This window comes from Alternaria dauci, chromosome 1 (assembly GCF_042100115.1).
Source record: "Alternaria dauci strain A2016 chromosome 1, whole genome shotgun sequence".
In the NCBI taxonomy this organism is placed as follows: domain Eukaryota; kingdom Fungi; phylum Ascomycota; class Dothideomycetes; order Pleosporales; family Pleosporaceae; genus Alternaria; species Alternaria dauci.
In genome coordinates, this window is record NC_091272.1 from 3,475,024 (window position 1) to 3,502,988 (window position 27,965).

General features: G+C 46.0%; 8 protein-coding genes across 8 annotated transcripts; 6 read left to right on the forward strand and 2 right to left on the reverse strand.

Moving 5' to 3' along the window:
• Nucleotides 1-5,753: 5,753 nt before the first annotated feature.
• Nucleotides 5,754-7,153, forward strand: ACET3X_001081 (uncharacterized protein; the record flags this gene model as incomplete). Its single annotated transcript, XM_069446332.1, has 7 exons — nucleotides 5,754-5,854; nucleotides 5,909-5,967; nucleotides 6,021-6,198; nucleotides 6,247-6,512; nucleotides 6,564-6,595; nucleotides 6,649-6,993; nucleotides 7,136-7,153. 7 exons carry the CDS (start codon nucleotides 5,754-5,756, stop codon nucleotides 7,151-7,153), a joined length of 999 nt encoding a protein of 332 aa, XP_069311323.1.
• Nucleotides 7,154-9,460: 2,307 nt separating this feature from the next.
• On the forward strand, nucleotides 9,461-10,506 carry ACET3X_001082 (uncharacterized protein; the record flags this gene model as incomplete). The annotated part of the gene is made up of 2 exons (XM_069446334.1): nucleotides 9,461-10,100; nucleotides 10,157-10,506. 2 exons carry the CDS (start codon nucleotides 9,461-9,463, stop codon nucleotides 10,504-10,506), a joined length of 990 nt encoding a protein of 329 aa, XP_069311324.1.
• Nucleotides 10,507-14,301: 3,795 nt separating this feature from the next.
• ACET3X_001083 (uncharacterized protein) lies at nucleotides 14,302-15,493 on the forward strand (the record flags this gene model as incomplete). The annotated part of the gene is made up of 3 exons (XM_069446335.1): nucleotides 14,302-14,404; nucleotides 14,452-15,433; nucleotides 15,490-15,493. The coding sequence occupies 3 exons, from the start codon at nucleotides 14,302-14,304 to the stop codon at nucleotides 15,491-15,493; spliced, it is 1,089 nt and encodes a 362-aa protein (XP_069311325.1).
• Nucleotides 15,494-15,967: 474 nt separating this feature from the next.
• On the reverse strand, nucleotides 15,968-18,738 carry ACET3X_001084 (uncharacterized protein; the record flags this gene model as incomplete). The annotated part of the gene is made up of 3 exons (XM_069446336.1): nucleotides 15,968-16,939; nucleotides 16,995-18,540; nucleotides 18,593-18,738. The coding sequence occupies 3 exons, from the start codon at nucleotides 18,736-18,738 to the stop codon at nucleotides 15,968-15,970; spliced, it is 2,664 nt and encodes an 887-aa protein (XP_069311326.1).
• A 497-nt stretch (nucleotides 18,739-19,235) lies between these two features.
• ACET3X_001085 (uncharacterized protein) lies at nucleotides 19,236-20,222 on the forward strand (the record flags this gene model as incomplete). The annotated part of the gene is made up of 1 exon (XM_069446337.1): nucleotides 19,236-20,222. One exon carries the CDS (start codon nucleotides 19,236-19,238, stop codon nucleotides 20,220-20,222), a length of 987 nt encoding a protein of 328 aa, XP_069311327.1.
• Nucleotides 20,223-21,837: 1,615 nt separating this feature from the next.
• Nucleotides 21,838-24,157, forward strand: ACET3X_001086 (uncharacterized protein; the record flags this gene model as incomplete). Its single annotated transcript, XM_069446338.1, has 4 exons — nucleotides 21,838-22,471; nucleotides 22,529-23,257; nucleotides 24,018-24,082; nucleotides 24,134-24,157. The coding sequence occupies 4 exons, from the start codon at nucleotides 21,838-21,840 to the stop codon at nucleotides 24,155-24,157; spliced, it is 1,452 nt and encodes a 483-aa protein (XP_069311328.1).
• A 1,109-nt stretch (nucleotides 24,158-25,266) lies between these two features.
• On the forward strand, nucleotides 25,267-25,990 carry ACET3X_001087 (uncharacterized protein; the record flags this gene model as incomplete). Its single annotated transcript, XM_069446339.1, has 2 exons — nucleotides 25,267-25,328; nucleotides 25,384-25,990. 2 exons carry the CDS (start codon nucleotides 25,267-25,269, stop codon nucleotides 25,988-25,990), a joined length of 669 nt encoding a protein of 222 aa, XP_069311329.1.
• A 365-nt stretch (nucleotides 25,991-26,355) lies between these two features.
• ACET3X_001088 (uncharacterized protein) lies at nucleotides 26,356-27,924 on the reverse strand (the record flags this gene model as incomplete). Its single annotated transcript, XM_069446340.1, has 1 exon — nucleotides 26,356-27,924. One exon carries the CDS (start codon nucleotides 27,922-27,924, stop codon nucleotides 26,356-26,358), a length of 1,569 nt encoding a protein of 522 aa, XP_069311330.1.
• Nucleotides 27,925-27,965: the final 41 nt, after the last annotated feature.

Consider the following 27,965-nt stretch of genomic DNA (forward strand, 5'->3'; position numbering starts at 1 on the left):
TATCTATACGTAAAAACTAAAGTTAAAAAAATTTACTAAAGGTAACTAAAAAGATACCTATTAAACCTTAGTAGGCCTAATAGGGATTACTAGTATTAGCTAGTAATATAATTATAATATATTATAAAGGGAGGAGGATATAGTATCTTTACTATAATTAAGCTTACCTAGAATTTTATACGTTTCTATAAAAGCCTAGCTACTTCTAACCTTTATACTAATACTAACTTACTTTAAGTATCCTACTATATATAATTAAATTATACTATATATAAATATATATATTTCCTCTTTATCCTTATCTAAGAGGTTTTCTAACCTAACCTAAAAACCCTAGCTAAATAGGTACTAATTAATATATCTATAAGTACGTAATATACTTACCTTATATATACTTAGGAGCTACTTAGAGTAGTCCTTAATAAGTTAGATAAGTAATTACCTAAGTTCTACTACCTCTTATAGACTAAGATAGTAGATAATATTAATATTATTAATACCTCTAATATTAGTAATATTATTATAGAGGTAGCTATTAGGTAGAGGAGGATATAGATAGGGAGGAAGGTAGAGGAGCTAGTATATATAGCCTATATAGATAGCTACTATAGCTATAGGCTCCTTATATTTAGCTACCTTATTATTCTTAAATAAGGTACCTTTAGCTAAGAAACTAAGAACTAGCTATACTAGTAGATAAAAGATATTAAAAGGGCGTTAGAGGAGTAATATCCTAGGCTTAAAGAGAGGGAGTTTATAAAGATACTATAAGGATAAGAGAATAAGGTATAGATAGTACTAGTACTAATATTCCTCTAACTAAAGCTAATTATTAGATAATAGTAGCTATACTATAGGTAGCTAGTTAGTTATTCTTAAGAAGGGGTAGAGGTAGTAGTAGTAGAAGTAGTAGTAGTAGCTATAAAGGGTAGCTATAAAGGGTAGCTTTAAAGGTTATAAAGGGTAGCTATAAAGGGCGGCTATAAAGGTTATAAAGGGTAGATATAGTAAAGGATAGTAGAGGATAGTAGAAGATAGTAGGGGATAGTATATAAGTTAGAAGGTTACTATAAATTATCTTATCTCTAGTAGGCGTATAATAGTATTATATATCTTTAGTATCTAGCGTTTATAATATATTATATATATACTAGTAGTACTAAATATAGGTATAAGCCTATAGTTACTTAGTTAGCGCTTTATCTTAAAAAAAGTCTCTAAACGTACTATAATAATAATAAAAAAAAAGTTTATAAAGGCTAAGGCTAAATACTATTCTTTTATAGTTTATTAAAGTTTATAAAGGTATTATAGAGGTACTAGCTATAGGTACCTATAAGGAAATCTATAACGCGTATTAAAACTTAATAGCTCCTCCTTTTACTCCCTCTAGACACCTAAATTAGTTTAGAGGTATTAGGTAGGCTTTCCTAGCTAACTTATATATTCTATTTAGTAATCTTATCTAGAAGGCGTTAATTAGATAACTCTTATAGGAAGATAAGATAGTATAACTAGAATATATTAAGATTAATAATATAAGTAAAGAATAGTAGATTTAATATATAAAGGTTAAGTAATAAAAAGTTATTAAGATAGTTAAAGAACCTTAGGTTATTTAATAATAACTAGAGATATCTACTTTTATAGTAGTACTTAGAGAGAATATCCTTAATTAATCTTTCTTTACTAATAAGGGGAGGGCTCTAGCTTAATATAAGGATTAGAATAAATAAGATAAAGATATTACTTAAGCTAATACTCTAGCTTAACTAGCTAATAAGATTACTCTAAAACTAAATAAGATAGGGTACTTTATAGAATTAAATAAGCTTACTATTAGATTACTAACTAATTAGGATAAGAATATTTACTCTTATTTAGGTAGCCTATAAGCGTCTAATATTACTATACCTCTTACCCCTACTATAGCCTTATATTATAGTAATTATAATAAGAAGTAAAAGACTAACTACTTAGGTAATAGAATCTAAATTATAGCTCTATAACCTAAATTCTATTAAAAATACTTACTATAATAATATAAGGTATTACTTAGTCTAAAAGATTTCTTTTATATTACTTTAGTTTCTTAGATTTTATAAGTTTAAACTAACTTTTATCTCTCTTTTATTCTTCTCTTTTATTTATTTTTATTTATTTAATTTTACTTAGTAAAGCCTATAAGTAGAAGAGTTATAAGGGGACTATAACTCTAAGAAGGGGAGGTTTATACTAGTATATAAAGTAAGTAAGAGGGCTTTCTTATAAGTACTCCCTCTACTCTATATTAAGGGGGTAGTAGAGTATAAAATAATTATTAATTATCTATTAGCTATTTATCTATTATTAAACCTTTATAGAACCTTTTATAAGTTTTTCTTTTAATATAGTATAGAATATACTTACTACTCTTCTTATAATAATTAATTACTTCTATCTACTACCTACTTATAAGCGCCTTACTAGCTACGTAGAAGATAAAACTTTAATACTAAGATATTAGTATCTTTATATACTCTAATACCTATATACTAAGTAAAAGTAAATCCTTATAAAGGCTAAGTAGATACTTATATTAATAATAGATAGCTACTAAAGGTAGAAGTTAGTATTCTTTTCTTTAAAGAATTACTATAATTAGATAAAGAAGTAATTATATACTATATAACTAATACTTTAATAAGTAATAACTAGTTTATATATAATAAAGATTAGATATATATATTTTTAAAATCTTACTATAAGAAGATTAATAGTCTTAATAAGATATATTATTAAAAAAAAGGTAATATTAATATAAAAATATAATATATTATACTATTTAATTTAGCTTTAGCCTTTATAGACTTTTTTTATTATTATAGTATATTTAGAGACTTTTTTTAAGATAAAGTACTAACTAAGTAACTATAGGCTTATATAAACCTATATTTAGTACTACTAGTGTATATATAGTATATTATAAATACTAGATACTAAAGATATATAATAGTATTATATATAAACTAGAGACTATAAGATATAACCTTCTAATATATATACTATCCTCTACTATCCTCTACTATTTCTACCCTTTATAACTACTACTACCTCTACTACTACTACCTCTACTACCCCTTCTTAAGAATAACTAACTAGCTACTTATAGTATAGCTACTACTATCTAATAATTAGCTTTAGTTAGAAGAATATTAGTACTAGCGCTATCTACGCCTTATTCTCTTATCCTTATAGTATCTATTTAAATTCCCTCTCCTTAAGCCTAAGATATTAATTATTAATTACCCTTCTAATATTACTTATTTACTATTATAGCTAGGTCTTAGTCTCTTAGCTTAATCCCTTTCCTAATACTAAGATAGTAAGATAGCTAATTATAAGGACTTTACTACTACTAGTATTATTAATCTAGGCCTTATAGATAACCTCCTCTACGTCCTTTAGTATCTATATTCTACTCTTTTTTACTATCTCTTCTACTTTAATATTACTAATATTAGAGGTATTAATAATATTAATATTATTTACTATCTTAGTTTATAAAAGGTAGTAGAACTTAAGTAATTACTTATCTAACTTATTAAGGACTACTTTAGGTAGCTCCTTAGTATATATAGGGTAGGTATATTACGTACTTATAGATATATTAATTAGTACCTATCTAGCTAAGGTTTTTAGGCTAAGCTAGAAGACTTCCTAGATAAGGATAAAGAGGAAATATATATATTTAAATATAGTATAATTTAATTATATATAGTATAATTTAATTATATATAGGAAGATACTTAAAGTTAGTATTAATATAAAGGTTAGAAGTAGCTAGGCTTTTATATAACCCTTCTTAGTTATAGTAAATATACTATATCCTCTCTCCTCTTTATAATATATTATAATTATATTACTAGCTAATAGCTAGTAATCCTTATTATACCCTCCCAAGGTTTAATAGGTGTCTTTTTTTAGTTACCTTTAGTAAATTTTTTTTAACTTTAGTTTTCGCGTATAGATGTTAGAGCTTTACTACTATAAAACACTAATTAGTCTAGTGTTTAAATTATATTATTACTTTATCTTTTTTATTAACTTTTATAACTAATAAGTAGAGGGATAGCCACTTTTTACTTTTTTAAAGTTTTATTTTAATGATACCCCCCCGACTTGCAGAAAACAAAAAATTATAAGTCCTTAGGTTTATAATATATAGTTCTTATAGGTATCTATACTATCTACTTTTAGTCTTATAGTCTAGCTCTTAGTCAGTAATAAGAATAAAAAAGATATTTTACAGCTTTAAATAATCTAGCTCACTTCGTATTACTATTTTGTTTTTTATAAAATAGAAGGTTTATAACTCTTTTCTTCCTAATTATTCTATACGCTACCTTACAGACTATCGCTAATATCTATCTCGCCTTAGTACGGACTAAGCTTAGAGAAGTATAGTAAACCCCCGTGTAACACCTGTAGTCACCTAGTTAGCGCTTTATCTTAAAAAAGTCTCTAAACATACTGTAATAATAATAAAAAAGTCTGCAAAGGCTAAGGCTAAACAGCTGATAGTATAAGGTCGCGTTTTATTTCATAAGCTGCCTAGTTGATCGTTTGTCCGACTGTGCATGTTAGAAAAAGCAAGAACGGTATCTTCCCGAACAACCTACTGTATCAAGTAAGACATGAAAATCGAGTACACATCGGTCTTGATTCTGAAAAGTTGGTCCAAATACCCGATGATATTTTGGCGCCGAAATACCCAAATTACACGACGTCGGATCTGAAAGGCGTGTGGAATTCTTGATTCGTTGTCGAACTTAGGTAGTTTTTCAAGCTCTCGGGTGATTGCATTAGTTACCCGATTAGATTGTTCCAATGCTACCTTTAGCTGTTGGCAGTACTTTGAGAAAGTAGGATCATTCCGATGGTATTCTTGTTCACAATGATTGATGATTGGTTGTAGTTCGATACGCCATCGTTCTTGATCTTCATAAATCGTCCGTAAGTCTTCCAGAGCGTTCACAGAAAGGATAAAATATGCGAAGTAGGTCAAGGCCGCGCCAAGAACAAAAGTTAGAATTCCGATAACATTCGCAGCTACCGACAATCCGCTGTCACCGCAGCAAACAGTGTGGTCCGTTTTGGCAGCCATGTGACGCAGCTTGCAGTAGAGTAGCGGTTGAGAATGAAGAGCAGAAGTTATGCTTAGAACAAGAAGTAGTTAAGAACGATAACTGGCAGTAAGGAAACTACAGGTATGGTGGCTGTGGCACATTTGACCCCACGGTTACGCAAGCCTAACTGCGCCGACCCATCCACACATGTGCTAGCACCGCCAGCACGCGACCCCGCTGTGGGCAGTGCATCTTCTTGCGCAGCGCCAACAGTGTACTCTCTACCACTGGTGTCTCATGTTTTCGCTTCTCCTGATGGTGATCGGCGATGGAGAAGGAGTGGCGGGAATTGCTCAGGCGGTAAGGGGCAGTGCCGGGGCAGTGCCGGGGCAGTGTGGGGAACCAATGACTTCAGCTGAGCCAAAGCAACAAGCCACTGTAATGGCAACAAGGATGCACTGCCTCAACAAGAAAAAGCAACAGCTATACACCACAGATAAATGAAGATGGTAGATAGCAGTAACAATACAGATCAATTTTTCACCGCACCCACGCGTGCAACAGTACTCGACATCTGCGCTTGAACTTGCGTATGTATTAAGAGCAGGAAACAACATGGCAGAACTTGCACTTTCTTTCGCTGAGATGGATCAAAGCACTGGTGCTTGCAGTCGTATTTTTGCTACAGGGCCAAACGGTGAAATCTCACTGAGCTTCCGGCGCACTTCAAAGGTTCCCAACGACGGGTATATGTTCTACACTCCAGATTTAGGGCACTTCCCGTTGTATCATGTCGACAGATTCCGCGGCCTTCCCAGTTCGGTTCGAGAAGCTGGCGGGTGGTTTATTGCCATGCAAGGTAAGAGAATTAACTTAAGGGTGTGCAAGTCAATTGAGCGCTGAAATTAGTAGATCAAGAAGCCATGTTCATCGATTTCGACTCCAATCGAGAATTCGCTGTAGCGGTTGGATCGGCTACATCAAAGAAAGCGCACTGTTTTGTCAATGGGAAGTATTACCTTGATGGATTACCCGATTCCGCCTTTCCCGACTGTGTTCGACAGTTTCTTGCAGCACCTGCTTCTTCAAGGTAAACAGACATTGAAACAGAGTTTTAACCCTGCTAAGAGTAACAAAGATCCCAGAATAACTCAGATGACGGAACCGTTGTCGGCAGTTTGTTGCTCGATATCAAACCATCAAAAACTGTGTTCGTGGTTCCGGATAAGTTGATCACGTTTCCCACGTTTACCATTGATGTCAAAACACTCACCGGGAAATCCTTCCAGGTCGGCATCAATGATGTCACTACAGGTATCCAGCTGAAAACTGCGATACATGATGTAGAGGGCATCCCCCCAGATCAGCAAAGGATTATCTTTCAACGTATGCAGATAACTGATGGTGAGTTTCTCAGATTAAAGGAGAAGCCAGCACACTAATGCGTCTCTAAAGAAACCGTTCTTAGTAGCCATGGAATTGTGGAGGTTGTTTTCCAACATCCAATGTTCAAAAGTTGACATAGGCTAAATTTGACTAGGGTAGCGTCGTGCACTTGGTTTTGCGACTGCGTGGAGGTTGGAAAAGAACCATAGCAAGGCCTTTTGCAAGCCATATGATGACTCTGAAACCTGGTGGACTTATCTGGCAACCCAAAGCATTGAAAGAGGCGCCGCAGATTACATTGGCAGAGACTTCAACACTCATTCCTATCCACATTCTGAACGCCAAACACGTACAGGCCTGGACCGGTATCGATCCGCCGCAGTCACTTGTTGATCCAGAACTCTACATCACAGCGGGCATACCTTTTGTTCAGGATGAAGACGAAGCTGAGGAGCTCGTGAAACAAAACGCGACCTTATATGATCAGCTGAATGAGCATGTGGGTGGAATGCATTACAGTATGCATTCCATAGAGCGTCCGAGCACAATACCTAAAGACAACAATCCTTTCACGGCCATTAAGTCTCGGAATTCGAGGGGTATAAGCAATGAAAATCGTTCAAATAAATATGTTGGTCCAGGCAGTAGCACGAACATAGGTGGGGAAAGCAGCTTAGTAGAGGACCAAAACTCTAGGAAAAAGAAACATTGGTGGGGCAGGATGTTCCAGTAACAACAAGAATCACTATATTTGTGTTATATATGCTACCTTGTAAGCTGCTTTGCTACGCAGTGAGAGAGGTTGTACTCTATAAGATACTATAAGCACGGATAAATAAGAAGTTTAGCGGTTTCTCTGGACAGGTAGCAAAGAGCCACACTAGCTGGAGCTAGAACAGTTAAGGTAAGGCTTATGCCAAGCGAGACAGGGGTGAGCACTAAGCGGCGTGCACAAAGCAGAAGCTGCAAGTGCATGAGGGTGTAAGAAAAGTTGTTTTGATATGACGGGTGACTGTTAACTAGTTGATCTTACTTGCTGACAATCATTCTGCTGGCACAGCTATTGATGAGTCAGCTAGCTTGGTCTTGGTTAGTTATGGAAATAAATTACGCAACGCTGTTTGACGCTTGCCAGAACAAGTAAGGCCATCGCCTCGATGTACCGATCCCTATGGCGATCTTGCATCAAATCGCGCACCACTGCACGAACAAGGCTGGTGATGACTTGATGCTATGGTAATCGCATTATTAGACTTAGAGAAGACATTGGTAAGGGTTATAAAAGAGACAGGACCTTACTAACGGTTATCTTATCATAGGACACTGGGCCGTAACGAAAGAAGGTGTGCCGCGAAGGAGGCGTAAGAGTGATAATGCGATGGTAATATTGAGGTGCGAAGGGTCTATTGTATTTAAAAGTCGCTATAGCATAACACATCAAAGTTATAGGGCGAACATAGTCGTAAGGGTGGGGTTATAAGGAAGCAAAGCCAAAGTACCCCTCATTTGTTTCGGTATAGGTGGTTTTTCGTCACGGGTGGAAATACGTTATAACGGTTGGGTCTAGGAAGACAGCCAGCCGATGTTTGACGAGTCCTTCCGATGGCACTGTCACGATTGCCTGTACCACCGTAACGATCATACTTCAGTGTTGCTCCAAACGACGGTCGAGTGCAGTAAGCGCCCCAGCACATATTATTGCAAATGTCTGAGCAAAGATAAACGAAGTTCATATCTAAGGAGGCGGATAGTTACCTTGGAGGTTGTCTGCGCAGTTGAAGATCATACCCGGCACAGCAATACCAGGGCCTATGAGACTTGTAATGAAGAGAGTCCTGAGCATCATAGCTGTGTATCGAGTGAAGAGCCTGAGAATGATTTTGTGAGGCATGAACAAGAACGCAACCATATTCTTTACACTAATGTTGGCCCTCGTGGATCGACTGACAGTGTAGATCGCCTGGAGATTACAATCTCTCCTACTTGGGTACACTGAAGAATAGTGGATCCAAACATTTGCGTAAAGTGAGAGATGGTTACAGACTTCGGTCAACGGTCTGGGAAAGTTTAGATAGAAAACTTTTTGAGATTCAAGAAGGGCCGGAATTGCCTTGTCTGTACTCCCCGAGTGTCTCGGCCTAGGATCTATTATTTAATCTCACCGGTAGGCAAAGGTTCATGCTGACGCTGGAGACACGAATTCTGCTCTTTTTTTAAGGCTGCTTACTTGTATGTTGAAAGACAAAGACCTTAGCATTTCGACTGATTGCATGATCATGGGGCTAGTAACAGCTTTGAAGAGACGATGCACTCTCCTGGCAGCGACTGGGGACATACAGTAATATTTCCAGCTTATTCTGTAAGGTCTTGTCTAATGTTGACGAACTCAATCAAGCAGCGAGCGCTTGGTTGGTACCTATAGAGCATCAGCAGTTTTCTATCGAGTAGTCGAAGATCTCATCACTTGTTGTACATCACCAAGAACCGAAATCTCACTAACAGATACGTTGATAGGAAAAATATTCCGAAAGTAGTGCATAGCGTTGGCAGAGTGTGAGAAGGAGCAAGATGGCAGATTCTTTGCTTGTATGGGAGGCTCGGCCCGCAGGTGAGCAAGTCCGCATGACAGTTAGCCTCTGACATCATACCATACGTTTACGCGCTTTCCTGTAGTGCCCTCCGAACTCTGTACGACAGCCACTGACATTCGCCCCACCTGCTACTATCACCACACCCACCGCACGTCAGCGACCGGTGCCCGACGCCAAGGCAACCAACACTAAGGCTGGAGTCACCATAATCAGAAACCGGTTCTGATCCCAAGGTTTTCTCCCCTTCTACGCCTGCGATTGTCTGGCGCGGCCCGCCTACGACAGCTAGTAGGTCATCCCCACCTGCTCATTCACCTATTCCGAGAGGGCTTCTTTACTGAGAAGCAAATTACACGCAACAATACCTACAACACCATGTCTTCAACCAAAGATCTTGCGAAAACACTTCCCAAGAAGGTCCCTAATGCGGAACATCATCGCGCGACGCTGGACGGCTTGTCTCGCTTCAAGTTCGCTATTTTCCACACAGCTGCTTTGGACGCGGCGGGTCGCCAGCAGCTTGAAGACAGCATCAACACGGGCGAGACAACTACAGCGAGATCCAAACTCGCCCCGCAGCCAGACTTCAGCGGTCGCTCTTTACGAGACGTGTACAACTATTTCATTCACCTGCGCGATCAAGACGACACAATTCATCCACTCTACTTCATCGTAGCCGACCAAGAAGACTTTAGCCATAAGGGGGTGGTGGTCGTTCTGCTCAACTCCAGCCAAGATGAGGAAGATATTGTGGGTGTTGGGCGCTGCAGCAGTGTCGACGCGGACGCATGGGGTGCAAACATTGATATCGGTAATCAAGATTGGCTCGACTTAAAGGAAGAAGAAGCTGCAGAATGGGGTGGGGATGATCCGTACGGGAATGACGGCGATGATGACGATGTCGATAAGCCGGGTGCCAGCGCAACAGCCTCCCAAGACACAACAGCGCAGAGCCTAACGACTCTGAATGAGCCGCCCAAGAAAGTGTACGGGTGGTATAGTCTGGTCGAAAAAGGTACTTCATGATTGTGTTCACACATGACGCTCTGCATCTTCGCTAACTTTGCAAAGCTGTACCGATCAACTCCATGCTCGAGCAGTCTTGGCTGAAGATGAGACCAGGAGATTCTCGATTCCAAATGCTCGGCAACTTCTATTCTTCGAGCAACCCTTGGAACGACATACGTGCAGCCCATCTACAGCAGTGTGTTTCCAGGCCTACCATCCATCGAACCCTCATCCTGGTCGCAGAGCACGACGACGCTAACGGCCCCGAGGGTATGACCCTCGCTCGCTTGAAGTGGGATGGCGATGTCAAGGCAGTGGAGAATGCGAGCCCAGCACTCATGCCGGAAGTTGAGATAGTGGCCAAGGTGAGCGCGGAAAAGGCTTTGGAGGAAGCCGACCGAGCGGCGCCATAGTTTACGTGTGCATGAACCGAACTGTCTGGACTTTCAATCGCGTCCAGAAGACTTTGGACCTTCGCTATACTAACGGTCATGTTTGCGCACCATCAAATGCAGATGATGCTTTTTGGTGCGGTAGTAGACCGTCGGTCGAGCCGAGAGTATACCGTTGTATCGAGCTTGGTATTCATGTTGTATTACTGCTTCTAAGGAACAACATCATAAAGAGGCTGAAGAAAGTGAACCACCTCCGTATTTACCTATATCCGACAATGCTCTTGATGTCCGTAAATATAAATGTGGTCCGTTGGACACTAAAGATCATTACAATTTGGACAAGCCTTGATCGGTACTGAAACGTGTAGATTAATGGAAGCATGAAACACCGAAAAGACGTAACCTTCGATGCCCAGGGTGGTGAGTTTCAGTGTCTGTTGAGGTGGAAGAGGTCGGAGGATAGACGTCGATGACGCTTCTTCACGCGTTTGCCAAGACGCTAGGCCTAAAAAGTCCCAGAATCACCCTGCGATGTGTTCATCATCGTGCATTCAATCGTCCCAAGTCTATCTGCTTTTCAACTATCGTTCATCACGCCTAACTCCCCACAAATATTGGTCAACCTTGGAGTTTGCCCATGGCGCTACTAGCTTTTCAGAAGGCGTATTCCGATGATCTATCAAGGCCGCACACAGCTGCCCGACGAACTCCGGGCAAACTACCTTAGTAAGGTTGTCTATGGACTCCCAATCAGGTCTCGCCTTCCACGCCCAGAGATCAACCATCAAATTTCTGCCAGGGACATTTGTAGACAAGCTTTCCGTCTCGAGATATAAGCTGCGAACAAACCGGGTTTTTGGAAAGTCATCGATCTCTCGGGCGTACCAGGACATGCGAACGATCAGGAGGTTCTGATAGCGTGGATCCCCAACTTTGCAAGCGAGGCCATATGAACTTGGCAGCCAGTTTAGGTTCGATGAATTATCCCGTCGCGGTTTCCCAATATGTTCAGGCAGACGGCGGGTGTACAGCCATTCCAAGTACGTTTTGAAGTCTTCGGGATCAGCCTCGAGATATACAATCTCGTCTTGACTGATCAAACACCTCTCTTCAAACTGATCTTCCTTGTAAAGCACGCATTTTTGAACAGTAAAAGTCTGTCTTAGATCTGGTCTGTCCGACCACGACTTGCACACTTTCACAGTAATTGTGCTGGACAGAAACCTAAAAAAAAAGTGAGTAAGCGCTGTGCATAACTCTCAAAAACCTACTGTGGTTTGTTTTCCCTTTTCTGGCTTCCGAAGGGTAGAAGATCAAGGCTCGAAGCATTTCCGGCCATTGGATCGATGACTGACTGAATGAAATGAACAGTTGGCCGTCAAACAAGCTGACTGCAAGTAATATAGATCTAATGAGTATGTTGGATAGCATGCACTGATACTAATAGGCTGAGCCCTCGGCAGCTGACTTCCGATTGTCATTTGTCACGACATCACAAAGTGTCTGCGTGATTATACACTATCACTGACGCATGATCTTGTGCGCAGCATAATTCGTGTCTAGAGTTCTTTCTATGTTTTCCATGTCTGTGGAACACAAACTAACGTCTCGCGCTGCTTGGGTAAGTTGCTTTCACTTACTCATTCACGCATTGCACTAGTAAAGTTAGGTCATTGCGATCGCTTGCCGACTTATCAAGTAAGAGTCGCGAACTCAAGGTGAAGGCAGACTGAGATGTTGAGAGCTCACGGACCAGGTCTTTTACCTTACGCTATACATGTTCTCGCCTCCGAGTCTCTGACGGCCTACAGTATCCTCCGCAAGATAAATATCGAGAAGCTCTTTGCACAACACGTCACGAATCAGTAATATCTGGGGAACAAGTCGAGATGCTGCTGTTAGATATACCCTTGGAGGTTTTCGAAGACGTCATCGCGGCTCTTGCGGAGAAGGTTGGACAACAAGGTGTCGTACAGTATCGACTCGTCAGCAGTAAGTACAACGCACCGGCCTGAAGCTCAGAGATGTTAATGAGAAACAGGGACATTCGCAAACACGATCAAGAACTGCATTCTTTCGGCTATCGCTCATACCAATATAGCCAACTTCTTGCATGATCCTTCTTCGGCCCGTCTTTTCGAGAAGTATGGTGGCGAGATCCTCCACAAGTTCGCGATGGGGCGTCAAACAACACGAAACCAGGTCGTTGACTTCGTCCGGAACTCAGCCAAAGCAACCGAACCAGACTCTACACTTTACCCTGCGCGAGTGATGGTCTTGTGTATGAGTATGATGGCTCTAGAGCCAAAATATCTGTGCGCCTACACAAAGGGCGTCGAGATTGTCAACAAGGAGAAGCGGCCGTGTTCTCTTAGGGACATGATGATCGCCATTGCTGCCGCATCTGAGGATCTTGCGCTCTTCGAAGAACCGGCCCTTACCCCAGCTTTGCTCCTCCGACAAACTCATGATCTCTTACCAAGTACGTTGAAAGCCGCCATTGTAGCTAACCAGTATATGATGCTTGAACGCATTCTAGGTTATCTTCTGGAAAACGTCAAGGGTAAGCGCGATTGCGGCTCATGGAAAGATATGCGAAATGCTGCCAAGAAGATTGGCAAGGCTTTGTGCATGGCCGTACGCTTACACAAGAACGTTGCTGGAAACCTGTTATTTGACTTCCGCGATAAGAATCAGCTCTTCGCGAGGTTTGCACCCGATGAGCTGGGCGATTGGCTTGTTAACGACGCTATCGAATATTGCAACACAGCTCTGTTATATCGCGTCTTGGAAGTCGATTATCCCAAGCTTGTAGCTCATAACAAGGATCCAACACGCACTACAGTCTTGATGATCAAGCTATGGAGACTCTGTACAGAAAAGGCAGGATTGAAATCTGGAGCATGCGTAAGTGTACATGCTTACACTATATGCGATACATTTACTGACTTCATGAACCTATATAAACAGTTGTCAGAGATGGTGTCATCAGACCAAACAAAGTCCACTCAAACAAAACCCCACTCCAGTACGCTCTCCAGAGACGACGATATGATATTGCACGTGTTCTTATCGACAACGGTGCAGCGATCGACAGTATCACACCCAACAGGAACACTGTTCTGTGGATGGCGGCCAACGATGGCCACTGGAAGGATGTTAAGTTTCTACTCATTCACGGCGCGGACCCCAGCTTGCATGGGAAGGACGGGAAATCTGCAATTTCGGCTGCGAGATTATGGGGATATAGCAGGTGTCGTTTCTTGCTTGAGGCATGAGAGATCACGGAAAGGAGTATCTCGAGCGCTCCGATCTTTGGGAGGTATACGAGAAGGAGATGTTCCAGGATAGGCTTGATTACTAGAGTGAATAGTATGGACGGCACTCGGTTTGTCCAAGCAAGACAGCGTCTCTACACGATGTGATGTTTTTGGCGATAAGGCAATTTTCAGCAGCCACGAAGACGGCTCAGAGCCTAACCATGGTGGTGATTGCTGGGTTGTCGGTTACCCGTATTGGCCGCTGTAAAGAGCACTGGAATTTTCGGGTTCGCCAATGGGTTCAGTCATCACCGTAGAGAAATGCATATCCCAAAGACGTAATTTCGTAGCATAGTTTTTGCAACAGGATTTCATAAATGAGAGAACAAGCTTTCTTGAACAAGACACTGAGGTCGCCTAAGACGTGCCCCACCATCACGTCATTGCGTAACGTTGATTAGGCAACATTCCAAGGCTGTCTTCTGGATCTACAGGTTCCGGCTAGCTAGCATTGTTCCTCTCTTCCCATTTAGCTGCAGCACACCAGTACATCATGGAACTATTGGATCTTCCAACCGAATTAATCCTACGTATAATCGGCCTCTTTGTTGGAGATATAGGGGCATTGTACGTAGCCGACTACCGACTTGTCTGCAGTACGTCTCGATAATATCATGAACGTAACTCCAACTTACGCGCATAGAACTATTCGCCCATGAGATCCAAGAAGAGATCTTGAAGCGACAACCGCTCACCGTGTACTCAACAGATGAGCTCAAAATACCCAGTCCGATGGGCCGTCACATCTTCATCGCCATAGATAACGCGAGATTTGAGAAGCTTTTTGCTCAGCATGGCGGCACGATTATAAGTCATGAGGTCTTCCGACGGCAGAAAGCGCCCTTGCCCATCGTCGAATACTTGCGGAACCTCGTTAATGCTTTACTGGAGCATGAAAAGAGTCAATTCACGGACGACCTACAAAAACAATACACGATGCAAGTCTGCACAGCTCTATCTAGTGTATACTACAAACAACTCCGGTGGCGTCTGTTCCTGCGCGACTACTCCGAAATTCGAGAACCAGATATTGCAGACGACCTACCCGCAGCATTGGCCGCGACCGGGAAACTGCAACAGCTTACAGATCTCGTTTCAGGCAACCCGGGACGTTTGAGGGAAAGCTGCTCCTGTTTTCCGAGTCCTCTAGAAGCAGCTGCAGCGTGTGACCAAGTGCACGTAGTCAAAGCCATCATAGACATCCTCTCAACCCACGATTCCAAAACCGAGAAGACATCCCGACCCGGCAACTGGCCCGGACTGATCGCTGCGATCCGAAAAGGCGCAAAGGGATCCGGAAATATTCTACTTGACGATTGCCTTCCTTCCTCGCAATCACACAGCTTCAGCTGGTTCCGCTTGACCAAGGAAGTGGCAAGGCACGCTGACAAAGGCTTCATGAAGAGAGTGTTTAAATCCCACATGTACATCGACAGGGCGAGGAAGGGATTGGAGAAACATGAAGTGGATTATGTGCTGAAGGAAGGCAGTTGTTCAGTTCTACGCGCCATCATTCAGGACGGCTATCTGGATCCTAACGGAACAATTGGAGACTTAACACCGCTCACTTTGGCAATACAGCACCATCGTTACGACCTCGCTCAAGTCCTTATTCAACACGGTGCGTACGTTGATGGCGTACCTGACACTGGAGAACCGGTGACCGCGTTGTGGCACGCAGCTAAAGCGGGTTATCGCGGATACGGAGACAGAGTCTTACCTGGAGTGAGGTTTCTTGTGAAACATGGAGCGGATCCTGATTTTGGAGGGGACTGGAGATCACCACTCCGAGCTGTAGAGGGGCGGGGGTGGCCCGACGTGCAGTTCCTTTTACGACAGGCAAAAGACCTTGGCCAGGACGTAGCGCTAGGTCTGGAAATATGGACAAGAGAGTACGACAAGAGAACCATATGGTTTGTACCCGCCGTTATTGACTAGGGCTCGTGTTTTGAAATTGTTAAATGCAGAAGATCATGGCAATCAGACCAAGAATGAAGAGCTGGCAATTCAGAAAAAAGAACAATATTCCATTGAAGACAACAACCAAGACCTGGAGTATACTCATGTGGTACTCGAGCCACTGTTGACCAGCAAAACGCCATGATCTCTCTGTAACCGTACAATGGATATCACAAATACAATGGATCGTACACAGTGCCTCAGTACTTCTCTTCCAATCGCGCAGTCATGCCGGTGACTGCTATCCTCCTGCTCTCCTCGCGCTCTTTGATGTGTATCTCTCGCTCCAACTCCTGCTGCGTGGCCATCTTCTGAGCGACAGTGAGCTGATCGAGCACTTTAGAAATACCTTGCTCAGTCTGCCCGTTGAAGAGACCCTCCATCTCAGCCTTTGTAGTCATGGCGAGCTGGTCTTCCAACGCCCTTAATGCTTTCGTGCCGAGTTCTGAGACTGCTTTCTTGAACTTGTCCTCCTCATCAGCCTTGGCCTTCTTGGCTGCCTGCTCACGCTCATCGACATTGGCCTCTCCAGCATTGCGCTTGGCGGCTTTCAGGGCTTCCTTCTTTGCCTTGGCGGCAAGGTAGCGAGCCGAGTGTCCCAATGGGCGTCCATCTTTAGTCAGTGGTTCCTCCACATTGAGCGGCGGCGCGGTGAAGAAGAGGATACGACCCTTTTCGTCGCGCTGGAACTGCTCGCGGATCTCAAGCGGTATACTGGCGTTTGCATGGTCGGCCATGACGTAGACCTCTACAGGCTGTGGAGCCTTGTAGTTGAGCGGCAACTGCTGAGGATACGGCTGTTGGTAGCCTGGCGCAGCGCGCGGCGTCTGGAAGGTCTGCATGGGGGCAGCTGGTTGAGGTGTAAAGGGTACATGTGGCGTGATTGGCTGGTATGCAGGCGCCTGGGGTGCCTGCTGGTGCATATGTGGAGCGGGTGACTGAGAGTGGGTGTGATAATGTGTCGCATGGGTCGGCGTGTATGTTGGAGCAACATGATGCTGTTGTGGTGTTGGAGCAGGCATTGGCGTCAAGGCCGGGGCTTGCGCAATGGGATAGTTTCTTGAAGATTCGTAACCGTGCGACGAAGCCGGGGGTAAACTTGGGGTGGGCATAACGGGCGCAGGAGGAGGAGTCGGTGGGGGTGGTGGGGTGGGCTCAGGCGGTGGTGAATCCTATAAGATCTGTGAGCATTGGTATTCGTGGTGAGGGAGAATACCTTTCGCTTACCTTGGGGTCCCGCGGACGACGATGCACAGCGCCAATCTTTGGAGGAGCGTTTTCAGCACCCCACTCCGGCTTAGGGAGATCGTCATCCTCTTTTTGGTCGTCCTTGAGCAAATACGCAATCGGGCTGGGTACCTTCTTCAACTTCCGAGGCGCATCGAATAGATCCATGACATAGTCCTTGTCGCGCACCTCGTCGGGTAGACAGCTGGCCCATGTCTTGATCTTGTTGAGCTTGTGGTTCTCTTCGTTGTATCGAGCCTCACAGACGTAGATCTCTTTATCAGAAGGAAAGTCGCGGGGACGACCTTTGTTGTAACGCGTGATAAACATGACGAAACACCGGTCCACTACCTCGTCAATGCGATGGTCTCGGTACTGGCCAGTCTTGACGACCTCGTTTTCGAAGAAGTGCCGGTCAAAACGGTGCACAGTCTGTTCCGGGCGGTAGTACCAGCATGCATTCACCCACTGTCCGCCGTTCGAATCTTGCCAGGTGCGGTAGATCTGGGCCACAATTGGCTTTGTGAGGTCGTTGGCGTTCTGAATATGCACCCAGTCACCAACCTTCCACAGTTCACCATTGTGCACAATGCCGCTAGGCATAGGAATGCGACCCTCTTCCATGACGTAGTCGGTATCCGGCCTCTCCTTCTCGGCCTTTGCAACCTTGCGCGCCTCTTTTTGGAGATGCACAGCGTCCTTGTAGATCTGGCTATCCTCCTCGTTGTACTGCTTTGCATTTTCGAACATGAGCTCCACGTCCACCATGAAGTGGTCGACCGAGTTGTACTTCTTCCGCTTGAGTTTGCGCTTGAGAATGTCCATGGCCATTGGGTTCTTAATCTCGGAGTGGTATTCGGGCATTACCGTCTTATCGGGGACGCGTTCGAAGGCGCTGACCATGAGCTTGTTGAGCTGATTCCGGGGCTTCCTTATGGCTTTCATGATGGTCTTGATTCGCGCTTCCATAGGCGTATCAACCCGCGGCGGGCGTCCACGCTTCTTTCGTGATTCTGGGTCGTCGTTCTTGGCGTCCTCTTTTGCTGCTCTCGAGCCGCCTTCCCGCTTGGTGATGGCTGCTGTGGATCGCGGACCGCGCCGGCGCTTGCGCTTGCCTTCGTCTTCCTCGTCGTCGTCCTCTTCTTCGTCTACTTCGAGCTCCTCTTCGTCGTCGTCTTCCTCTTCCTCTTCTTCCTCCTCTGGTAGCAGCGGGTCTTGTTCCGGAATCTCGCCAAGGAACGGCAGTGTGGCGACGGTCTCGGGAACGATCTTGTCGTCGACCAGCCTCTTCAACTCGCGTTCGATGACCTTCTTGACTTCGAGCGCATCCACATATGCCTGCGAGTCCTGTCTGTTGTACACCTGCGCATTGTGGGGAATCAACGCCAAGTCGCGTACAAACTCGGAAACATTCTTGTATTCTCTCTGCGCGATCTTGGCCTTGATGGTGCTCAGGGCCATGGGCTCCTTGATGATGTCGTAGTAGTCGGGCACGGCGCGCTTGTTCACTTTGCGCTGGAAGAGCTTGGTAGGGTCGTATGTTCCACTGCATGATGATGAGCCAAAGAAGGCATGGCGCAGGCAGCGCAAGTACTTACTCGTCGGTCCTGTAGTCGTATACATTCTTGAGGAGGTTTGCCATGGCCTCCCATTCCTGCGCCGTGACGGTCGACGTTGCGCCAGCCGACTCGGCCGTCTCGGTGGTGGGCACCGGCGTCGAGCTTGGAGCGCGTGCAGACGCCATGATTGCGATATTTCAGCCGATGGCGTTGTGTTGCGGTATCCTCAGTGCGCCAGATACTAACGACGTCGTCGTCGTCGCGTCGTGAACGTAGAAGTCGCGACTCTGGAGCGGAAGTTAGGATTCGCCGGTTCGCCGATCCCTGCCACCCATCCCATCCCCGGGTCGGCCTACCTCCATGATTCGGGAACATTCACCCAACGCCATGCCACTTGTTCCATGCCAACTGTCGCCTTTGTAGCGTTTTTTTCCGTAGCTGACAAACGATTCTGTTCCAACAAACCTTCCTTCGTGCTTGCGCACTCGTGAACTCGTTCCTTCCTTCATACGTCAACTCACTCATCGCAGCTTCCATCTAACACCTCTCCACCGCTAGATCGCCGCCCCACCAGTCAACTGACATCTCGCGCCACGCCCTCGAAGCCCCCTCACTCACGCTCGATACCACTCCGCTCACGTATGCCAACTGTACCAAATTATTACAGCCGACCCATCACAACATGCCCATTCGTATCCGGTTACGCGCGCCCAATGGCACTCACACAGTATCACTCAACGATGACGCCGCTGTCTCAGACCTTCTCTCCTCTATCAGCGAAAAGACGGAACTGCCGCTCTTCGAGTTGAAATGGAACCATCCGCCACAACCGCTCGATCCTTCGCTATACGGCATGTCGACGTTGTTGAGAGACACCGATCTCAAGCTAAACGGCGCATCCATCATAGTCATTGCACAAGCTACGGGCGATCCAAGTGAGCGGAAGCAGGAGCAGGAACTCCAAGCATCTACGTCTCAGGCTGCACCGCTCTCACTTCAACGGAAGCAGAACTCTGCACTCAAGGACACCCCCGAAGTTCCGGTACCCGACCGTGGTGGCACCATGGTCCTTCGAGTTATGCCCGATGATAACTCCTGCATGTTTCGAGCAGTCGGCAGCGCCGTCTTGTCCGACTCCCTTGATTCCATGACCGAGCTCAGATCGCTGGTTGCGCAGGCCATACAACGAGATCCGGAGCAGTACAATGAGGCCATCTTGCAACGCTCTCCCGATGAGTATTGCAAGTGGATATCCTACTCCGACTCGTGGGGTGGTGGCATTGAACTCAGCATTCTGTCGCAGGAGTTCGACATTGAGATCGCCAGCGTCAATGTTCAAGACAACCGGGTAGATCGATTCAACGAGGGCAGGCCACGGCGATGTATCCTGGTGTACTCTGGAATCCACTACGACACCATTGCTCTCGTGCCAAATGGAGTGTCACCTCAGGACCCCTCGCAAGACATCAAGTTGTTTGACGCAAAAGATGACGTAATTCTTGAAGCGGCAAGGGAACTCTGCGGGCAGCTGCAGAAAGCACATTACTTCACCGACACACAAAAGTTCGACATCAAGTGCAACAAGTGTGGTTGGAAGGGGGCTGGAGAGCGGGCTGCGATACAGCACGCGACCGAGACTGGGCACAGCGACTTTGGCGAGGCTGACTGAGTATTTTTCCGTTATGCTTTCTTTCACGACCAGAGATCGTGCATTACAATCGATGAGAACATAATGCAGATCTTATTTTTACCACTATAACCACACGAAAAGGACATGTGAGATGAAGCCTCAGTGGCGAGCGTTCCGAAGTGAACGTAACGGATACTTTGCAGTTCGTTACTCGATACTCCAATCAACCCTCAGTATGGTCCTAGTAGTCGTATGTATGTACAATCAACGGCATCTTCCCCTTCTGGACAACCGTTGATTACGGTGCAAGCCCGAACCTTCGCCGTGACTTGTACCGAGACCGAAACAAGCTTTGCGATCACAGTGGGACTTCTCGGGATAGCGCAACCGCTACTCTGGATAGCTCCGGTGAATCAGAACGGTCCAGAAATCTCATGACAGATAAAATCAAGTCTTCCAAGGCCACCCCATTCGCGGGCCGAACAGAGTATTGGTGATGGGACTATACGAGAAGAGATTTCACACCTCGTTATTCGGGGTATCTGAACGGAGATATTGTGAGTCGGCCAGTGGAGACGGACGAACATCTTGGGACGATCTTTACATGGGTATGGGGGCCTGACGGACCAGTATGACCTCGGCGTGTTCAGCCGCACGCAATGATAGGTACAAAATCCAGGAGCCTGATCAAAGTTGCAGAGCAAGCTTTACTTGAAGCTTTGCTAAGGCTATACCAAGCAATACCTAGGCAACTTCTTGGTCGTTGCGCGGAAACTCTTCTACGGGACATAGATCACGATCGCGCTAGGTTCAGACAAGCAGCAATAGTGTCAAAATTCGTAGCCCAACCCCCGGAAAGGAAACCGGCAGTCATCTTCGAGCATGCATGCATGCTCGTGCCTGTGCTGTTCCAGTCCACTGGAATTGTTGACTGCATTAGCGCCCCAGACGCCGCTGGGGTTGACCACGTGCGCCAAAACGGTGTCAACGTCGAGCTCAAGGTCTCACTGATTCTTCCACCAGCCATCTTTTGTACAGTCCTGAAGCCAATCGGACTGGAATACTTTCACAGAACACTTCCGGAGTACAGGTGACCGTCTTCCGCTTTGGCCGTAGACTCCAGTGCGCTGGAAAACGCTTCGAAATCTATGTTTAGCTTTGGAGCCTAGGAGGTCTCGCCTGAGATGATCAAGATCTTCTCCAAAGAAGGACAGGGATCACCTGTAGTTGCAATCTTCTAGCGCATGTAGGAACACGATCGCCCCTGCATTCGCTGCAGGAACACCCGGCGCACATCGCTCTCTCAATTGCCGACCTCGGTTTCGTCATTACAATCCACTAATTTCCGATAGTCGAACCGCTTTTAGCAATGCGCTTTGAACATAGCGCACCTGAGCTATACGCCGGAGGCTGTTTCCAGCCACGGCCATGTTCGGCCAGTAAGAGTATGAGCAGTGTCTGCATAACAATGACACATCCGAGAACATCGCTTCGGCCCAGTGTGACCTGGAGGGATACGAAGGATGAGGAATACTTACGTCTAAAGTAGGATGGTGTATAAGTACCTGTGATGTCCTATATCGGCCAGAGCCATCAGCATCCTAAAACGGTGTTAACTTGAGTTCTACACGTTCTTCGTATATCTTCATTCAACATGCGCGTTTCTGCTGTCGTCACAGCTGCCGTCTTGGCTGGCACTGCTACTGCTGCTCCTACCCCTGGTCTGATCAGCAGCATCCTTGGTCTGCTCACCAACGACATCAACAAGCTTCTCTCCTCTCTGGGTATCCACCTCCATACTGATGGTGCTAATCACGGCGTCACTGTTCCTTTCCACGACCAGTGCCCGTTCAGCATCCCAGCTGTTGATCTGAGCCCAATTCGCCACAGCCACGATATCAACTGGGGAAAGGGTGTCAACGGCGGCAACTTTATCAACTGGAAGACATTCAAGGCCAATGGTGCCAACCTAGGTGGATGGCTGGAGAAGGAGCAAACCCATGATCCTATCTGGTGGTCTGAGGTCGGCGGCGATGGCGCTCCTGATGAATGGACTCTCTGCCAGAATCTCGGCAGCAAGTGTGCTTCAGTCTTCGAGGAGCGTTATGCCTCTTTCATCAACACCACGACTATCGACCAGCTTGCCAACGTTGGTGTCAATACCCTTCGCATTCCGCTCACATATGCTGCCTTCATCGAAGTTCCTGGCTCCCAGCTTCACCACGGCAACCAATTAAAGTTCCTCAAGACCATCACCGACTACGCTATCAACAAATACGGCATGCACAGTAAGTCAACCTACCCTGGGCTCATTTTGTAATGCCACTGCTAACAAGCCCTTTCAGTCATTGTCGGTCTTCACTCGCTCCCCGGTGGTGTAAACAACCTCGATATTGGCGAGGCACTCTTCCACCAGGACTGGTTCCAAAACTCTACAAACCTTGATTACTCCTTCCAGGCTGTCGACGGTGTTCTCAACTTCATCAAGCAGAGCGGCCACGTCAACGCCTTTACGATTGCACCCATCAACGAAGCATCCGATAACTTTGCTGGTTTCGGATCTGCTGCTGGCCTGACTATCAACGGAACAAACTGGATCAATACTTATTTCAGTGGGGTACTCAAGAAGATTGCCAAGGTGGAGAAGCGAATTCCTATGATGATTCAAGACTGCTTCATGGGCGCCAGTTACTGGGCGCCTTTCTACGATGCATCCCAAAACATCGTCTTCGACTCGCACGTCTACTACTTCGCCGCCGCCGGCACATATGCCGGATACGTCAACCCTGCTGTGTGCGGCCAAGCTCAATACATTGCTCAGGAGACCAAGTTCCCTGTCTTCATCGGCGAGTGGTCCCTCCAGGCCATGTACAACAACACCCTGGATACCCGCAAGACCATCTTCGACACTCAGCGCTACGCATGGAACAAGTATTTGGCCGGTGGTGCTTTCTGGAATGGAGTCTCTTACGCAACCACCAAGGTGGATGGAGAGGGTACCCAGCGCGAGTACTGGAGCTATATTGACTTGATCAACCAAGGTGTTATCACCAAGGTCACAAACGAGTCATATTGTTAGGATAATGGAGGAGGATGAGTTACGAAAGCACATATACCCAGATGAAATCATTTTGTAATGTTCAGTGTTTTAGAGTTTTCGAGTCGAACGTTCTTGTGGTATTGGCTTTTTCTGGACTCCCATTATGCGAAATTTATCCTATACAGGATGTATCTTGCTTCGATCCTTTCGCTGGACTTACTACGTTGAACTTTGCGCTTTTAAGGGTAAAAGTTTTGCAGAGCACCCCCAAACACTATTCGGCGCGCCCCAAAATGATCAGATGGAAGCAATTCTATACCTCAATATTGCCTAAGTAGAAATAATGTATAAATGTATCAATTAACAAGGATATGTAGGTAGCTTGAACATCTTTTGTCTTATCTGATCTTTTTGGGATGCGCCGAATACGTATGTGCCTAGGTAGTATTTGGGGTGCTCCGAAAAGGTTTTACCGTTTTAGGGCTTCAGCCGGATCTTCGGATATGCATTAGCAAGAAACACAGAAGCGTTACACTATCGAAAGCAGTGTATCGAGAGAGCTGGGATGTCAAATTTCACAGTTGCGGCTATAACCTCGTGATGGAAAATTTCTACCTCGGGAAGAACGCCAAGCTCCAGAACCTTCCAAGGTTTCCAAGGTTACCTAGGTAACTCTCACCTGACCAGCAACGGCACCTAATGGATGGCTCACCAGAGCCATAGTGTCCGTCACTTTTATTCCATCAAAGCCATCTACCGGTTTACAGTCAGTACCTAAACCACAACTATCTAAGTACCGACCCCGCCTGTGTGGCCTGTCTGCCAGTTTCTGAGGGCCTCGAACGCTTGCAACGAGACTGTAAGTACACGAATGCTACATGTATGCGACATCGAATCCCATGAGCAATAGGAAGCAAGATGGCGACTCCAGTGAAAGCACGCGCGCCTACCTTCGGGCCACCCGCGCTTACCCCCAAGCTACCCGCGCCTACCCCCAAGCTACCAGAGTGAGTGAATACACCTGCTTGCACAAAGCCCCAGTGGCTGGTTTTCTAGCCTTTCCGGCGAGATCATTGCAGTCCGGGTTGGTGACGAAATCATCTACGTGCACGAACGTCTCATCAGCAACAGCTCCGGCTTCTTCCAAAAGGCCACAAAACGAGAATGGAAGACGGGACCTCGCCCGATTGATCTATTCGACGAGATGTCAAGCATCTTCAAGAAATATTGTCAGTGGCTGTATACTGGACGCATCGCAACAGAATGTCTGGAAAAGTATGACTTCCGTGATCTCGCCCGTATGTACGTCCTGGGAGAGAAGATCGTGGATTTTGAATTCCAAAATGCAGTCATCGATGCCCTTGTTTCTTGTATGATACGATGGGGCAAGGTACCATGCCTGAAATCTGTCATAATCATCTACAGGGGAACGACCGAGGGATCCGTTGCAAGACGTCTTCTTGTTGACACCTGGGCTGAAGAAATCGATTCTTCTTGGACGCAGGATGGCCGAGAGCTTCTAGAGCCTGTCTTCAAGGGCTTTCTCAAGGACTTATTTCCACAGATACTGGAGAAACGATTATTTCGCGATAAAACCGAAGGAATTTGGATCCCGCGACCAGAATTGTACCACCAGAAGGTTGTCGCCTTGAGAAGCAGTGTGGTGGAGAAGAAGGACGACAGGATCAATACTACGTAGGACGTGTCGGGGGCTTGAAAGGGGCACACATGTACATCATCCCCGGCTACGTGATGAGGCTTTCAACAACTACATACTCATGAGTGAAATTGAAGACAGTCATTAAGGATTGTGCACGCGCTTGAAAGACCTAGGTAAATGCAATGCCAGGGTGAAATTACCAGCTCGACAACCAATAAATCAAATGATTTTCAGTTTACCTACCATTACCTAGCTTAGGAACAAACCAAATTTACCCAGTTGAAAGAAACTTGATTAGCGCGCGAAACTGAGAACACTCCTCTGAGCTATTCTGTCCAGCACCCTCTTCAGTCACAGATCTTACGGTCTCTGTATCCAACAAAATGGAGACAGCGACAACTACAATTGTTCTTGTAGCGCCTCCCAAGGATTTTGAGATGCCCAAGTAGGAAGATTGACTACAGCATTGTCTCAAATACTGAGTACTAACAACACCACAGTCTGAGGGACGATGTCGTGCCTATCCAGGTCGGCAGTAAAAACAAGTCTCTGATGCACGTACACACCGCCGTCTTGATCAAGAGTTCCGAAGTTCTCAAGAACGCTATGAAACCAGAGTGGCGCACTGATGCTACAAAACCCATCAATATGTCCAACGTGGAGCTCAAGATCTTCGAGGCATATTGCGGATGGCTGTACACCGGAAAAGTTGTACATCACGTGAAGGGCCATCGCCACAGTTTCCTCGCTCATGTATATGTCCTGGGAGAACAGTTGATGGATAGTACCTTCCAAAATGCCATCATCGCTGCCATGATTCAATACAGCATTGACTACCATACAGTTCCCAGAAGTAAACACATACAAATCATTTACGGCGGTACCTCTACCAATTCGCCCGCGCGACGTCTGATGGTAGACTTCTGGGTGTTCACGGCCCGACCAAAATGGCCAGAGTTTTCGGATCTGATCGAGGAGACCTGCCCTGATTTCGTCAACGATCTGGTTCGCGAGCTCGTTATGAGACGAGACATACCCACGAACTTTGCACAGAGACCATGGGTCACGAACCCTGAATCTTACCGCGTCGATAGCGAGGCCAAGTAAGGATGCTCGTTTGTGCTGAGTAAGGCGACCAGACAGCAAAGGTCATTCGGTGTACCTTGTGTTACAAGAGATACATGTGGGATATGGCGAACACCTTCACAGTATGTCTTACCCAGATACTAGTTGTAGCATGAACAACTGGGGTTAGAAGACAGACTGCTAGAAACGGCACAGAAGCAAAAAGGACAGTCAGTCGATGGGAAAAAGGTATCTTTTCACTTACTATCTACCATAATTCATCAATCAATACTACCGCCAAAGCAACGATATGATACAATTGAAAACGCCAAACACTCAACCATTGTGACAGGTTGACCACTTTACGTGCTCCTAAACTCCAATACGTATACTCAAGCAATAGTCGTCTAGAAACCAAACCCACCAGGGAAGCCACCAGGAAATCCGCCACCCTGCTGAAACTTGAAGCTACCACCGCCAGGGAAACCACCGCCTTGTCTGAACATGAACTGCTGACCTCCAAACGGCGAGCCCTGGAAGGGTTGGCCTTGTTGCTGCTCGTTGTTGTTGGGGTCGTCGCCGCGGTCGAAACGTTCCTTGAGTTCAGGGTCGGAGAGGACTTCGTAGGCTTCGTTGACGGCAGCCATCTTCTTCTGCGCATCCTCGGGTGTCATGTTGTTGGCCGCAGCCTTGTCAGGGTGGTAGACCTTGGTCAGCTTGCGGTACGCCTTTTTGATCTCGCGTTCATCTGCATCGCGCGTTACACCGAGGACCTTGTAGTAGTCCTTTGTCTTTGATCGCTTAAGTAGTGTATGTGCTTTGTTGTACAGCTCGTCTAGCTTCTGGCTCTGGTGGTGTTCTTTGGCATGGTCTAGAGTACGAACGCAGTCTTCGAATTCGTCGGCTTCGAGCTGGCCTTGTGCCTTGTGGAGAAGGCCATATAGGGAGTTGGGGTTGAGTTGTAGGGCTTCGGTACAGTATGGTGTGCCCTTCTTCAGGTTGTTCATTTCGACGTACGCTTCACAGGTCATCTCGACGAGGGTTTGGTAAAGACCGTTGGGGGAGTTGGCGTAGATGTATCCCTGTTCAGTGTAGTCCTTGAAGTCTTGCTTGACCTCCTTCAGTAGACCAGGGTCTTCTTCGCCGCGATCGATGAGGAGTTTCGAAGCAGTGGCGAACTGGCGCTTCTCGAAGAACTTGCGAACCTTTTGTATGTCCTTGTCGAGGTTCTTTTCTCTCCTCCGCAGCTTCATGCAAGCCTTGGAGTCGGGATCCGACTGGAGACATTGCGCAATGTGCTTGAGACCCTTGTCGGTCTCACCCAGCGAGTAGAAGGCCATGGCGGAGCTCTGGAGATGGGGTTCGATGTCGCCGGTGTTGATCTGGAGGAGATGCTGCAAGTCACTGATACCCTCGATAACCTCGCCCTTCTCGAAGCGACAGCGTGCTCTTGTCTTGCGAATGTCGTATGCGCCTCCCGCGACTACGATGGCGGTGCCTGCATTTGAAATGCACGAGTCCCAATCGCCCTTGTCGGCCGCTTCTTGCGCCATGATAGCAGCGCCCTGTGCTTCTTCTAGCCGCGCGATCTCATCTGTCTTGCCAGCAGCCTCATAGTCTTTCCGCGCTGCAGCCCAATCGGCCTTTCTGGCTCTGATCTTGGCTCTCTGCACCAACGCACCCTCGAAGCCAGGCTTCAGTTCCAGCACCTTGTCAAAGTCATGCTGCGCTTGTGCCATTCTTCCGATTTGCAGGTACGCGGCGCCGCGCCTGAAGTAGGTGAGGTAGTTGCGTGGGTCGCGGGTAATGGCAGCGTCAAAGTAGAGGAGAGCGTCTTGGGTGTTGCCCGTAGCAAGCTGAACGCCGGCATCCTTGATCAGCTGCGACACGGGAGTATCCGCAGGAATGTCCGAGGCAGAGAATGCGCTTGCGAGCGGGAGCAGCCCCAGGGCGAGGGAGGAGAGTCGGAGTATCATGGCGGGCAGGCGTTGAGGTTGCTATGAATGAGTGACGGTGG